Source organism: Benincasa hispida, chromosome 4 (genome assembly GCF_027475165.1).
Source record: "Benincasa hispida cultivar pf3 chromosome 4, pf3_genome.v1.1, whole genome shotgun sequence".
In the NCBI taxonomy this organism is placed as follows: Eukaryota; Viridiplantae; Streptophyta; class Magnoliopsida; order Cucurbitales; family Cucurbitaceae; genus Benincasa; species Benincasa hispida.
Window position 1 is genome coordinate 54,367,587 of NC_143481.1, and position 15,464 is coordinate 54,383,050.

General features: G+C 32.7%; 1 protein-coding gene across 1 annotated transcript; it reads right to left on the minus strand.

Annotated features, from left to right (window-relative positions):
- Positions 1-10,630: 10,630 nt before the first annotated feature.
- Positions 10,631-11,243, minus strand: LOC120076862 (histone H3.2). Its single transcript, XM_039030810.2, has one exon. The coding sequence runs from the start codon at positions 11,175-11,177 to the stop codon at positions 10,767-10,769; it is 411 nt and encodes a 136-aa protein (XP_038886738.1). The 5' UTR covers positions 11,178-11,243; the 3' UTR covers positions 10,631-10,766.
- Positions 11,244-15,464: the final 4,221 nt, after the last annotated feature.

Below are 15,464 nucleotides of genomic sequence, written 5' to 3' on the forward strand. Positions count from 1 at the left end.
AGTGGTAGCACGGGTCGAACTCAGGAATTGAATAATTTCTCAATTAAATTGTTTACAATTCAGAGGTAATGAAAGGGGGGTTTTGAAATTGGTTGGTTGCAAGAAAAATTAAATTGCATAAAATAAATGCAACAAAGTAAAAGTTGAGGTAATATTTGAAGAAAGTCTAGCGTAGGTTATTGCGGAATGTTCCTACTCAATATTCTTGATCATCAAATTCTTATCGCCTCAATTACATATTTGTTTACACCTAACCGAACTAATTAGAAAAGCTAATTATTCATCCTAATCATCTAATTAGTCCAAATTGAATTGATGAAAAGCATGCGAATTCAAACTTGTCCAAATTGCATTAAGGTCTAGGACAATGTTAAGTGGAATATTTAATTTTTAAGCGCCTAATTAAATATTCGTTCTATTCAATCCTAGGTTGGTTAGAGCAATACTTATCGCTATCGATTCACAAGCTAACCTAACCTTTGCTTATTAGAGATCAACATAAGATTAAATTTCACGTATCAAACATTAATCTAAAGCAATAATCATACAATCCACAAGAGTACGATAATATGATCACAATCTAATAAAACCATATTTGAATCTAGCAAATGCAATTAAATTCGATTCAAATGTTCACAAGTACATAAATAGAGAGAAAAATCCTAAAACCCAAGCTAGAATGAGATACCATAGCCCATAATCGACAAACGGATCGAGGAAGTCAAGTTTCAAGACATCAACAAACTAAAAGGTGGAACAAAATAAAGAGAAAATTCTCTGATATTGGTTGGGATCGGAGAAGACATAACCTAAGAGGCTAGAGTTGTTTATATAATAATCGGGATAACGTCGTGGCGCTGGTGGAAAATCGTACGCGTGATGACTTCAGAGCATCGCGACGCTCTAAGATAGTGTCGCGACGCTATGTGCTTTTCAAGAAAATAGGGTATTTTGTCTTACAGCACCAAGCATGGCACCATAAAGCGCCGTGAGGCCATGCCTCCAAGCGGCAAAATGGTCATTTTCACCTCTTTCTTTCAGGTTTATGCATTAAGCTTCATTTTGACATGTTTTAGCTTCATTTTGTTATTAACTCTCAACTTTACCTCTTCAGGGCCCGAAACCTATAAAATCAATAAATAGACATGTAAAATGTAGGAATAATCTCATATTAAGTAGAGCAAGATAGCACATTTTCGGTGTTATCAATGGTTAAGATATATATAAATTTTGTGATTAAATATTTAGTTCTTCTAACTATGCATATAACCTTAGCTTGGTTTATTGATTATATTTATATTGCATGTTTAGAAAATTGAAAATTACTTATATTTAACATATTTTTATATAATATATTGGTTTGAATATAGGGCGCATTTACCTACCCACAAACATTATCAATCAAATGTAACTGAGGTTGTTTACCTAAATCTATAATGGGAATCAATTTTGCCCCCGCCATTTTTTTATTATTATACCCGTTCAATTCAATCCTAGGTTGGTTAAAGCAATACTTATCGTTATCAATTCACAAGCTAACCTAACATATCGCTTCTTAGAGATCAACATAAGATTAAATGTTACATATCAAACATTAATCTAAAGCAATAATCATACAATCCACAAGCATTTGATAATATGATCAAAATCTAATAAAATCCTAATTGAATCCTGAAATCAAAATTAAATTCGGTTCAAACACTCATAAGTACATGAATAGAGAGAAATATACCAAAACTCAAGCTAGAATGAAATACCTTAACCCATAATCAACATACCAATCGAGGAGGTAAAGTTTCGACACATCAACAGACTAAGAGGTAGAAGAAATTAGAAAGAAAATGCTCTGAAATCGGCTAGGATTAGAGATGACTTAACCTAGGTGGCTAAAGTTATTTATATAATAATTGGGATAGCGTCGGGCCGCTAGGGTGCAACATTGTGGAGCTGGCAGAAAATCCCATGCATGATGTCTTCAGAGCGCCACGACGTTGTGTGCTTTTCACAAAAACGGAGCATTCTGTCTTACAGCACCGAGCATGGCGCACCGCAGCGCCATGCCTGCAGGGAAAAAATAGTCATTGTCACCTCCTTCTTCTCAGTTGATGCAATTAAGCTCTGTTTTGACCCATTTTATCTTCATTTTGTTGCTAACAAACGACTCTACCTCTTAAGTGCTTGGAATCTATAAAATCAACAAATAAACACGTAAAATTTAGAAATAAGCCCAAATTAAGTGAAGCAAGATAATACATCTTTGATGCTATCAAACACCCCCAACTTAATTCTTGATCACCGTCCTCAAGCAAGGTAGAATAAAGTACACAATCACACAAATGTTGGCTTTTATATCCTAAAACTCGCAGTTTGTAAAAATTAAACATATTCTATTATCAATAAAGATGTTTTCAACATTTCTTTAATAAAGGTATTGAATCTATTAATTGCATTCATAAAGTCTAAATCCAATAAACTAAGATCCATGGCTATTATATGAATACTTGAACTTGTAGAGACATAGAGATGGATCAAGTTCGAGTAAATAGCCAAAACAGTCTATAGTATATGATTAAGGTTGAGTACCTTATTCTGGTAACACTATTGAATGCGGCCTACTCTGTAGCTGTAACAAGTTGTTGTAAAGATACTACAAACGGAGTGATTCAGATTCATTCATGTATTGATATGAGGAGTGGGGGCGTCCTATGCAATGAGTTTACATAAGATCGGACCAAGAAATAAGTCACTCGTACTTTATAACGCTATTTATTGTTTAAGACTGACTATTTCGCTTAGATAACCTAGGTAACTCGATCTTAATCCTGAGCTAATTATGAACTCCTGTTTATTCGGGATTATCCTTAAATTTGCATGGGTGAGGGTTGACTCAACATCGCCAGCTCAATAAGCCTCCCATTTCAGGAGTAAGACCAGGTAGATAACTGGGGACATAGGGTGCAAGACGGAATTCACGGCAACCCAATTTAGGGATAGGAGAAAGGTTGTTCTCTTAAGTATTGAATCCAGGTCTTGAACAAGGAACCCCACCCGAGAGAGATCTGGTTTAGTGATTAGATCATAAACCAATTGTTCATTAGAGGATTAGTAGGAACTTAAGGAACAAGACGTAATATCAGGGGTAAAACATCATATTGACCTAGCCGTTATTACGAACAACCTATGAAGGGTCGACTTACTAGTTATGGTTAAATCATGTAGACACAAATATATCTACAGTGAGGAGAGTGCAATTATTGAGCTATTGTGGTGTGACTTGATAGTTAACAAATACCGATTAATTTGGTCTAAAGAGTTTTAGCCAATTAATCTTAATCGTTGGAGCTCATGATCTATAGGTCCATCAGGTCGTAAAACATGTACACCTTGAATGATTAACTTGAGTGAATTTGGAATGATATCAATTTGAAATGTTCAAATTGAAATTAGGGTTTGAATTTGGATAAGTTCAAATTCAAATTAGGGTTTGAATAAATTATATTTAATATAATTATTTAATGTTTAATTTATTGAAATTAAACAAAATTGGAGAGTTTATGATATTTAAATATTGATTTAAATATCAATTACATGAATTAGATTCATGTTTAAATTTAATGTGTGATTAATTTGATATTTGATATTAAATTAATTAATTAATTAATTATGTTTAATTAATTAAAATTCAAATTAATTTTCAATTTTTAAATTATATTTAATAAATTTAATTTTTATATTTGATTAATTATGAATTGATTAAATCAATTTTTTATTAATTTTTTAATTAATTGATTATTGAAATGAAAAATTGGAAAAACTGGATTATATGAGTTTTTCCCACAAACACCTTGAGAAGGAAGTGCTCTTCTTACAAGCATACACAAATCCCATTTAAATTGAAAAGTAGGTGTTGGCCATTTGGGGTTGAAGAATGCTTGCTGAAGAAATATAAAACTCTCAATTTTGAAGATGAAATATAGTGGTTCTTGAGCTGAAAAGAGTTTCCGCTACTTCATCTTCTTCCTCACAACAACGCTCAATATCCTTCACCAAATTCACTCAAATTCGAGTTCTACCACTCAAATTCAAGACTGAGAATAGTAAAGAAGATCTCTTGGTGGTTCACTGTCGATTTGGAGCTGATTTGGAGTGAAGAGCAGCTTGGATTTGAGAAAAATCATCAGAGGTATGTTCTTCTTGAAACCCTCTTTTTGAATTTATGAAATAGCATGCTTTAGAACTCAAATTAAATGTAATTAGAGTGCTTATTGATTCTGTTTGCTTCCGTTGTATGCTTATGTATTCAATCAATAAAGATATGCTCACTCAAATTGCATGGTTCGTTTCTCATGTCTCAATAGTATTCTAGGATTTAACTTGCATTCGACAATGAAATTAAATTATATTCAATCAAGACAGCACAATTTAAAACCAATTCTAGACCTATTCATGTATCAGTGAGTTCAAAGTCCTTCTAATTAAGTCTAGCAACCCGGAATGGTCTTAAATGGCTCTCAATATGTTTTTCCCCTACATTGGCTCAAGCACTAACTATCAAGGGCCAAAAAAATCAAGATAGTAATATGTTAACTGTTTGTGTCTGAAATTAAACTCTAAGGACGTCTTAAATTTGCATTTCTTTTACCTAAGGGTATTAGCTTTCACACACTATTGTAGGGAACTACACTCACTCTTTTCTCACAAGTATCCTAACTGATCACAGCAAGGTAGCTCTTTCTATCTCTAGTCATGCATACATTACAATTTCATTTTCTCTCTTTTTTCTTTTTCGTTTTATTTTTCTTTCTTTCTTTTTTTTGTTTTTTTTTTTATATTTTCTTTTCAGTACAACAACTCATCAACTGATTTTTAAGCGGGCACATAAATCATTTTTTTTTTCTCTTCATCAGTTTTACATTACAACCTATCATTCAAGACATTCTCTAATTAGTGGGTCATACAATTCTAAGTATGCAAGACCTAATGTAGATAGACAAAGAACTTAAATGTGCATAAAAGGTAAGAAAAATTTTTAAAAAAGGCTAAAAATCATGATTCTTCATTTCAAACATCATTTCATACAAATAAAACCATAAGAGAGGCATACAACTAGTTATAATAACGAACCACACAACATGAGTACACATGCAAAAAAATCACATAGATATAGTTCGAGCTCATATGCTCAAGGACTCCAACTAGAACACATATATCTTCCTTCCCCAACTTAAAATCTAACATTGTCCCTAATATGAAGAAGAAATAAGGAAAAGGGACAAATGTAAGGAAAACAGAAAAACTTCCCAGAATTTGGCACTATGGATGGCGGTGATATCTAGCTTATAATAATAAAAATTCTTCTTTCATCTCATCAATGGGGCTATCAAGAACCTAAATATCAAGAAAGATAGAAAGAAGTAAGCTCAAATAAAAATAAAAATAACTGAAAACTTATACTAAGAAAGCAATAAAAGTGAATCCTAGTTGCCTCTAGGTAGCACAATTTTCTAAGGTCGTTATGCTCGACCAAACTCGACTTTATCATTCATATTCACCACTGATCGTCGTGTCACCATCTCCCTCCCCTAATTTAGGAGCTTGTCTACTATTCAAAAAAAGATAAGTACTCAAACACACAAGATTAGTAGTATTTGAGGTATCAATCATTAATACTTTTTTCAACTTTTTCTCCTTATTCTATTTGCAGGGACCTTCTGCCCACATCAATCACAGCTTTGGTTGTCTTATGAAATACTCGACCTAGCAGCACACAAAATAAAGGGAGGGGAATGAGCATTCACATCAACAATATAAAAATCAGCATGAAAAGACAGTCATGGACTCTAACCAACAGATCTCTAATCAACCTTAATGACCTAATGAGGGAGTGATCAGCTAACTACACCCAAATATTAGAAGGGTGAAAAATATAAGACTGAAAATCATAGAAAACAAGAGTAGGCATTACATTTATAGTTGACCCTAAATCTAGCATAGCATGCTCAAATTTTGTAGTGTCTATCAAACAAGGCACAGAAAACGTACCTGGGTCATCATAATTAACAAGAAGATTACCTAGAAAAGCTCTCTCCTATTTGACTCCTCTTGTTTCTTTTCCTTCTCAGAAACTTCTACCCATGCCTTTCTGCCCTTTGTAACAGGGCTCTTGTCTCAGAAGACTGGACAAATTTCACCTCCTCCTTAAGTGATCCTCCCTAAGCAACAGTCAGTCTGCTAGAAAAAGGAGCATGAAGGATATTAGTAATAAAGTTAAGAGGTGGATCAAATCTTACCCCACGTCTTCTAGTCAGGCTGTCAACTTTTTCCTTGGCATCTTGTTTTTTATATTCATTTCCCTCAATCACGGGCTCATTAGCAGAGGTCAGGGAGCTCTCAATGCAATTAAAGTAGAGATAACACTGACATTATGAACATCAGATACTGGTTGGGAAGGAAGCTTTCATGATTGCCTCAGTGGTTATAGTTATACATCCGTCCACCTTACTGCTTACCAGCATAGTCCACCTCAACTATAGCCTCCTAAGATTGTGCCTTCATAGAGAAAGCTTGTTTCACAAGAGAAGATAGTTCGGCATTTTCAGCTTTTAAATCACTTACCTCTTGTAACGATGCTGAATTTACAAGAGCTCACGTCTTGAACTACTGTGAATTTTCTGCCATGGTGGATATCAGCTTCTTGGTTTTCGATAGGGTTTTGTTCACCACTGCACCACCACTCATTGCATCGATGGTACCCCTATCACTAGAGATGAGCCCTTCATAGAAGTACTGGATTAGGAGCACATCTGAGATCTAATGATACGAGAAACTGGTGCATAAGCGTTTGAAATGCTCTAAGTACTCACACAAGGTCTCCCCACTAATTTTCATAATGTCGGATATTTATTTTCTAATCCTTGCAGCTCGTGAGGCAGGGAAAAATTTTTCCAAAAATTTCTTCTTCATAGCCTTCCAGTGGTAACTAAACTAGCAGGAAAGTAATAAAGTCAATCCTTGTCGTTGTCCTTGAGGGAGAACGAAAGGGCTCTAAGATTCATCTGCTCCTCCATCCTTCGTGTGGTCACATACCATCACACACAATATATAGCTCCTTTAAATGCTTATATGAGCCTTCTCTTGCCAAATAATAAAAAAAACATAATAAGTGAACTAATCAAGACTTAAGCTCAAAATTACCTCTAGTCTTAGGATATATGATGCAGAGAGGTTGCTGGCCAATGGCAGGTGCTGCTAGATCCCTTAAGATACATTATTGTTGTTGTGCCACTGTCTCTTCTTTTTGTGGATGCTCTTCTTCTTCTTCTTCTTCTTCTTTTAAGCCTTCTACATGCATTTTTTCTTATCTAGCTCTTCGTTTCTTTGTTTCCTTCCTACGTCGTCTCTTTTTCCGTCTTAACTCTACAAAATAAAACAACAAACTGGAATCCTGGGAGGATCGAGTCATACACAGATAGGAAAAACCAAAGAACAAAATAGGAACCGTAAACCTTCTGAAAGTGAAACTACTTCGTTCCTAGGCAACAACGCCAACTTGGTTAGGCTGAATTTGTCATCTAATTTTAGACCAAATAAATAATTTTTTCAACCAAATATATAGTAGTGGTAGCACGGGTCGAACTCAGGAATTGAATAATATCTCAATTAAATTGTTTACAATTCAGAGGTAACGAAATGGAGGTTTTGAAATTGGTTGGTTGCAAGAAAAATTAAATTGCATAAAATAAACGCAACAAAATAAAAGTTGAGGTAATATTCGAAGAAAGTCTAGCGTGGGTTATTGTGGAATGTTCCTACTCAATATTCTCGATCATCATTAGTCCAAATTGAATTGATGAAAAGCATGTGAATTCAAAATTGTCCAAATTGCATTAAGGTCTAGGGCAATATTAAGTGGAATATTTACTTTTTAAGCATCTAATTAAATATTCATTCTATTCAATCCTAGGTTGGTTACAGCAATACTTTTTAAGCATATAATTAAATATTCATTCTATTCAACGATCATTCTCGAGGTTAAGCAATAGATGTATTCAAGGTCCACAAGTAATTTGATCTAATACAATTTAAGTGATCTAATGTAATTTATTATTTTTTAAATTTTTTTATAGGTTTTTTTCTTTCTTTTCATAATTATTATAACATGGATTAGGCTACTCATTCTCACATATCGAAGATAGTGGAGAAAAGAACACTACTAATTTTCACATAATGGAAGCATGAAGAAAAGACCTCTCTTGATTCTCACATACTGAAAAAGGAAACTGCATTAGGTATCAAATCAAATAGTAATTGATATCATTAGGTAATCAAATGACAATGAGCCGATAATAAGACAATAATCAGATGCAATCATGCATTTTTAACTATGAGGGCATTTTTGTCATCCAACTATTTCAATTGGGTTGGGCTTGTTATTTGGCCATTTCCTACAAAATTCATATTTGTAGACTATGGGCCTAATTTCACTATTATTTTTTGTCATCCTTACAACTGCCCCTACTGAAAAATGGTGAAGTAGAAGACCATTGCTCTCGAGATTCTAGTAATTTAGTGGTTTTATGAGTTTTTCCTTACTTTTCAATTTTGTAAATACAAATGCGCGCTAATGAATTTAGTTGAGTAATCAAAAAATCAAAATAATCCTCTTTCCCTTAATTTTATTTTCTTAATTTGATCTATTTCAAATTTTTAATTTAGATTTAGTTTTGATTATTATATTATGGACTTATTAATAATTTCTAAATTTTTATAATTATTTATTGTTTTTAATCTTTAAAAAACATCATGTGTTTCACTTATTTCCCCTACACACTCACACATTAAATTAAACATATTTTTTTAAAAATTACTTTAATAGATTTTTTTTTTATAAAAAAATCACATTTACTCTCAAATCTCTAGGAGAAATTTTGAAAAATAAAAATTTATCTTATCTAAAAACTATCTCAAATCACATTAAAATCAATCAAAATTTATCTTACCACCTATCTCTAATTCAAATTAAAATAAAAGATTATTTTAAAAAAATCTCATATTATCTAAAAACCTATCCTTCAGAATGATAATAGATTTTCAAAAAATAAAAAACCTCATTTTTATCTCAATTTCACATTAAAGAATATTTTTTTATATAAAAAACATATTTTATCTAAAATTTACATTAAAAGAAAAAAAAAAAATAAGATTTCATGTTATCAAAAAAATCATTCGATTCAAAGTTTTCAAAAAAAATTCTCATTTTATCTAATATTTTTAAATAGTCTCATTATATTCAAGTTAAATGTATAACATCTTGTAAAAATGATCCTGTAAATATAATTTTTTGAAAAAAAAATCTCATTATATCTAATAATTTTGAGTTTTAACTAAAATTAAATCAAATTAAAATTTGAATCTAAATTCTAACTATAAATGAACTTAATTGTGCTTATAATTTTCTATGTATCTCCTTTCCTTTCTTATTTTTATATTTTGTTATCATTTTTTTCTTTTTACAGCTCCATGTCATTTTTATTCTATTCAAGATATCCCATAGAACTCAAATTAAATGTGAGTTTTTTTTTTCTATTCAAGATATCCCATAGATGAACCAATACATCAATCCCCTATATATATTTATTTTTTTACAAATTAAATCTAATCAAATCAAATTAAATCCCATAAACTAGTTTATTCTATTAGTTTAATACTTGTTATTAAGAGAACAAATAAACTTTAAAAAAAAAAAAAAATCAACTAGTTAATTATATTTGTATTTATAATAAGAAATCTTGAAAATAAAACGTTTTTATTATATCTATAATTACTATTTAAGTTCATTTATAGTTAGAATTTAGATTTCATTTTTATTGAATAGAATAAACTTTTTTCTTTTTACAGCTCCAATCTAATCCCATAGAACTTTTTTTTTTCTTTTAATATTTCATTAACAACTTTGTTTTCTTCTTTTTCAACCTCTAGTTAAACCTTTTCTCTATCTTTTTATATTTAAATACATCAATCTCCTATATATATTTATTTTTTTACATTTTCTTGCCACTATGTTAACCTATTTTTCTCTTATCATTCACCACACTCAAACTACCTAAATGAATGAGATTTAAATTGAATATTCTTTTTCTTTTTTATTAAAAAAATTAACTCAAATAGTAATTATAGATATAATAAAAATGTTTTATTTTCAAGATTTCTTATTATAAATACAAATATAATTAACTAGTTAATTTTTAAAAAACAAAAAAAAAATTTATTTGTTCTCTTAATAACAAGTATTAAACTAATATAAAGATAAATTTTTATTAGGTAAAACATCATTTCTTAGTTTTTTTAATTTTTCTACTTTATTACATTTTATATCTATAAAATTATTATTTCAATTTATAGATATATATTTTATTTATAACATCATGAAATACATATGCAACATACATAATTTTAACTAATAATATCTAAATATGAATATTAAATGTATATGTGAAATCCCATGAGAAATTTCTGACGAAACAATCTGCCCTAAATGTCCGCTTGGTAAATTGTAAGCATCCACAATTGCAAATTCAAACGATCTTAGAACACAATCTTTTGCTTTTAAAAAATGTTCGAAATTTAGTGATTTTGTCAAAAGTCCAATTTCATTGCAAAAGTAGATAAAGATCCAAAGAACAAGCAAATTTACATATCAAATTCGTTCCCTAACGCCATTAATCGTCCAAACTTTCACTTCAGAAACCTCAAAACTCCATAGCTATCTAAGCTCTCTCACCTCTAATCCGTCTGGCCAATTGAATATCTTTAGGCATAATCGTAACTCTCTTAGCATGAATCGCACAGAGATTTGTATCTTCAAACAATCCGACGAGATACGCCTCCGCCGCCTCCTGCAACGCCGAAACAGCGCTGCTCTGGAACCGAAGATCCGTCTTGAAATCCTGAGCGATCTCTCTAACTAGCCGCTGGAACGGAAGCTTTCGGATCAGAAGCTCCGTGCTCTTCTGGTACTTTCTAATCTCCCTCAGCGCCACTGTCCCCGGCCTGAATCTGTGCGGCTTCTTTACGCCTCCGGTCGCCGGAGCCGACTTCCGAGCAGCCTTCGTCGCCAATTGCTTCCGGGGAGCCTTGCCGCCAGTGGATTTACGGGCTGTTTGTTTGGTACGAGCCATCGACGCGGTTAGAATTAAGCTTTGAAGACAAGATTTGAAGAAGAGTGAGAGACTTTGATAGTGGGTGGGGATTGAGAGAGACGAGTATTTATAGGGGGCCATGTGGACTGTGGAGGCTGATTTTGGACGGTCGATTGGAGTTTCTATTGACGGTTGAGATCTTCTTATGAGTTGAGCACGCGGATCGTGATCCGCGCTTTTTTGGTGGACGAAAATTTGGAAGAGAGAACCAAAACTACGAAAGCGACTAAGACATTAGTTTTGGCGCCAAAGTATTTTTTTCAATTTTCTTTTTTCCTTTTGAAATAGGAAATGGGGAAATTTTCAAATTGTACCCCCTAATAGTTTGAGTTATTATTTAAAATTTCAAACTAATAATTGAGAAGCTGCAAAATATATATATATATATATATATGTATATTAGATATGATCTTCATTTTTATTATTTCAATTTTACCCTCTCTTGGTGTATTAGAAGGTATATTGATCATGATATACTTTATGTTTGGTGTATCAATTAACTAATATACTTTATGTTTAGTATATCAATCAACTGATTAATATCTCTCTTATATTATAAAGTTTAATTTTGAATTTTATTCAAATTTAACTTTATATTATAATGTTTATGGATACATTATATTAATTGCATCTTATACAATTAATTTACATTCATTTGTTTAGTTTGAACAATTCAAATTATTCCAAAGCTAATTAATTCTTGTTTTGTTCTTAGTGAACTAGTATGGTGACCTAATGAACCTATAGATTATAACCTTCAATGATACGAGATTAATTATTTAAACTCTTTAATTAAATTAACCAATATTCATTAACTGTGAGTCACTCCACTAAAGACCCACAACTATAATCTTTGTTATTTTATCATTTGTCATGCTAAATCTTCGTAGGAGTTCGGCAATGTGGATACCCTGTAGTTGTTATGGCTTAAGTAATGTTGCACTTCATATTTTACACATTTCTCTTTGTTGAGTTTAACGATAAAATCGATAAGTTAAACTAGTCACTTAATTTAACGATCTAGCAGAGCTCTAATGGTAAGAATGTTAGGTGTAGGTGAATGTCATAAAGGGATATGGGACTTCGAGCCTAGAAATAAGACTGTCACTTCGCCTTAAAAATAAGGGACATCATAGGATAAAGAAACTGAACTTGAATTTATCTAAAATCCAATTACCCAAAGAAACATTAGTAATAATTGTTTAAACCTTCAAAAGGAACTTGACACCAAATCAAATAGGTGTAGATTTTTGTTCAAGTATAACTCAATGTTCTGGTATGATACAGCCACATCACTTAAGAAATAACACCCGAAAGGTTGAAATATTGTTTGCCTCTATTCGATCATCGTTGTTTACCTTTTTTAGCTTTTCCCCAACTACCACAATATAAACTTTTCATTGGTTACCTTGGTATCAATGGTCCATGGTCATAATCAACTTAAAAATCAATCTAGTTCTGTAGGATTCGACACTTGGAATACTTCGAGTTTATTATTTCATCGATAGTGTATACTTGTACTTAAACCTCATTTATCCATAACTTTTTGCTACTCATACATCTGGTCCATCAAGAATCGATCATTAAAGGTCACCAGACGTGCTTCAAAGGGTTGTTAAAGTAATTTTACCATGTGATGACGTGAGCAGGAGTTCAAAAAACTTAAACATTGTTTAGTAACCATTTCATTTTTTATTTTTAGTTTTTCAAAATTAAGCCTATAATTATTCATTCCACCTCTAAAATTTTGCTTTGTTATCGACTAAAAAGCACCTGAAAAGTATTTTCTTTGCTTCTTATTTAGAGTTATTTTTATTAGATTTAATGTGTTTGCTAGTATTTTTCAGAGTTTTATTAAGAAAACTAGTGTTGGAAGTTAGAAGAATCAAATCAAACCAAATCTCCAAGAAAAAAGAGAAGAAAAATCAAAGTTACCAAGAAAATAGGGCAAACCCGAGGCACTGACCTCGATGTCAAAGATAGTAGCTCAACAATTCAGACAGTGTGTAGCGTTGTGCACAACACTATGACACTATGCAAGAGCGCCACGACGTTTTATAGTAGCGTCGCTTGGTGCTGCAGCAATTGGACAAGTTTGAGGGCAGAAGGATTTGAATTCTCAACGGAAGCAAGCGATCGCCTTTGTGTTAGTGAACTCTTTTTTGAAAAAAGATTAAAAATGAAGGAAATACAGAATAAGGATAAACGCCTAAGCATGCTGTCTAAACATAAATACATAGAGGAAAGAGGAAAATAGAAACTTTTCCCTTGAAGAAAAACGTACTTCACATACTCCTCTTTGAAGATCACAAACACTACCTTTCCTCACGAACACAGCAAGAAGAAGTCTCAAACACTAGATACCATCATCAAAGTCTTCCTTGCTATTCTCAAGGTAAGAAATCAGTGGGCTCTTCTTTGGATTTTGGAGAGGGAAATATTTATCTTAAGAGAGAACTTTTTGAGAGGAAGAAGAAAAATGTAAAGAGAACACATCTCTGTGAGTTTTATGTCTATCACCCGCTTCCTCTTCTGTGTACTTTTGTTATAAGAGAATGAGGGGAGTTATTCAGAATAACCCTCTTCATCACGTAAAATAACTCCCAAGGAGATATTCTACATTTACTTATATTAAAATTAATATAATTAAATCAAACTTTATATTATATCACGGATAATATATTCTACATGTCCTCAACGATCTCCTCGGTCATGAACTCCTCCGCAACACGAACGGACACCACAGCACCACGAACGGCCTCCAGAAAACTTCGACGGTGTCGAGTTGAGTTTGACACCACCAATAAGGTGACGTTGGTATTCTCGGTGTGAGAATCTAAAGAGTGTGCTCTGTTCAGACTTGGTATGAGGCAGACGAACGGAGGAAACAACGATCGCGTACACTGGACAAGTGGGAGATGGCAGAGACCTATCGTATAGGTCGATGCCTAATCGTTTAGATAAAGCTATGCGATCGTTTAGCTTGGTATGTCACCTACAGATTCTACACGATCGTGTACCTTGGGCTAACGATCGTCTAGCAAAACTATGCGATCGTTTAGTAAATACTACACGATCGTTTAGCTCGCACTGCACGATCGTTTAGTAAATCTATATTTACTTGACGACTTTCGTGAGTTTTTTTGCGCAGAGAGAAAACTCAAAAATTCTTTTCAAACTTTTGTGAAAACTTCTTTTCAAAATGGAAACCACTTTCCTTTTAAACACACGGTTACCATGATCCAATAACCACCCACTACTTTGGTTATTTAAAAGAAAAAGTATTAATTATCTAATAATTAATATTACTATAAATATAAATGATAACCAACTTATCATACTATATTTATAACCTATAGTTTTAATATTTCATCTCATGAAACATATAAACCATAGTTCTTTTTCTATTCCATGATACTTAATGTAAATATTATTTACATCAATCCTCAACTAGATGTATCTTATACATCATACCGATTATATCACATATAATCAAAATACCTCTTGTCAATTTGAACATTTCAAATCAACATCAAGAACTGATCCTCAACAAAATCCAAGCTACCAAGGGGACCTCATGGACCTGTAGATCCGAAGCTCCAATGGTACATGAATAACTAACTAAACTCTTTAGTCATGGGATCCACCATCTGTTAACTGCCAGACACTCCACTAAAGACCGACAGCTGAACTCTCCTTACTACAGATATATTATATGTCCATCTTAACCAATCAGCAGTGCGACAACCTTTCACAGATCGCTCGTAAGTACAGCTAGGCCAATAATCGTTATGCCCCTGTAGTTACATCTGTCTCTTTAAGTACCACTGATCCCTCTAATGAACATAAGTCATAGTCTTACTATGACTGAGTCTACTCTTCCAAAGAGAAGTTGTGGCCACTATGTTCAAGCCCCGGAATCAGCCCTTAAAGGAGCAATCTCTCTACTTATCCCTGCTTCGGGAAAGGAGTGAATTCCATCTTGTGGATTGAGTTCCCAGCTCCCAGATCAGACAAGTCTCCAAAAAGGTAGGCATGTTGAGTTGGCAATCTGGCCACTCTCACCCATACTAATCAAAGGACTGACCTCAAAAGTAAGAGTTTCCAAAACACTCAGGATTGAGGTCGTGTCACCTATGGTCGTTTAGGTAAGATGCAAGTCTCTAGTATCAACAGCGTTATATACAGAGTCTAGTCATCTCATGGTCCAGGTATTATACAGACTCTTTGTATAGGACACCCTCACTCCACGTCTCCACACGAATG

What these genes read in the sequence shown, in the direction of transcription:
- LOC120076862 (XM_039030810.2), bottom strand. Translation starts at nt 11,177, where the DNA reads ATGGCTCGTACCAAACAAACAGCCCGTAAATCCACTGGCGGCAAGGCT.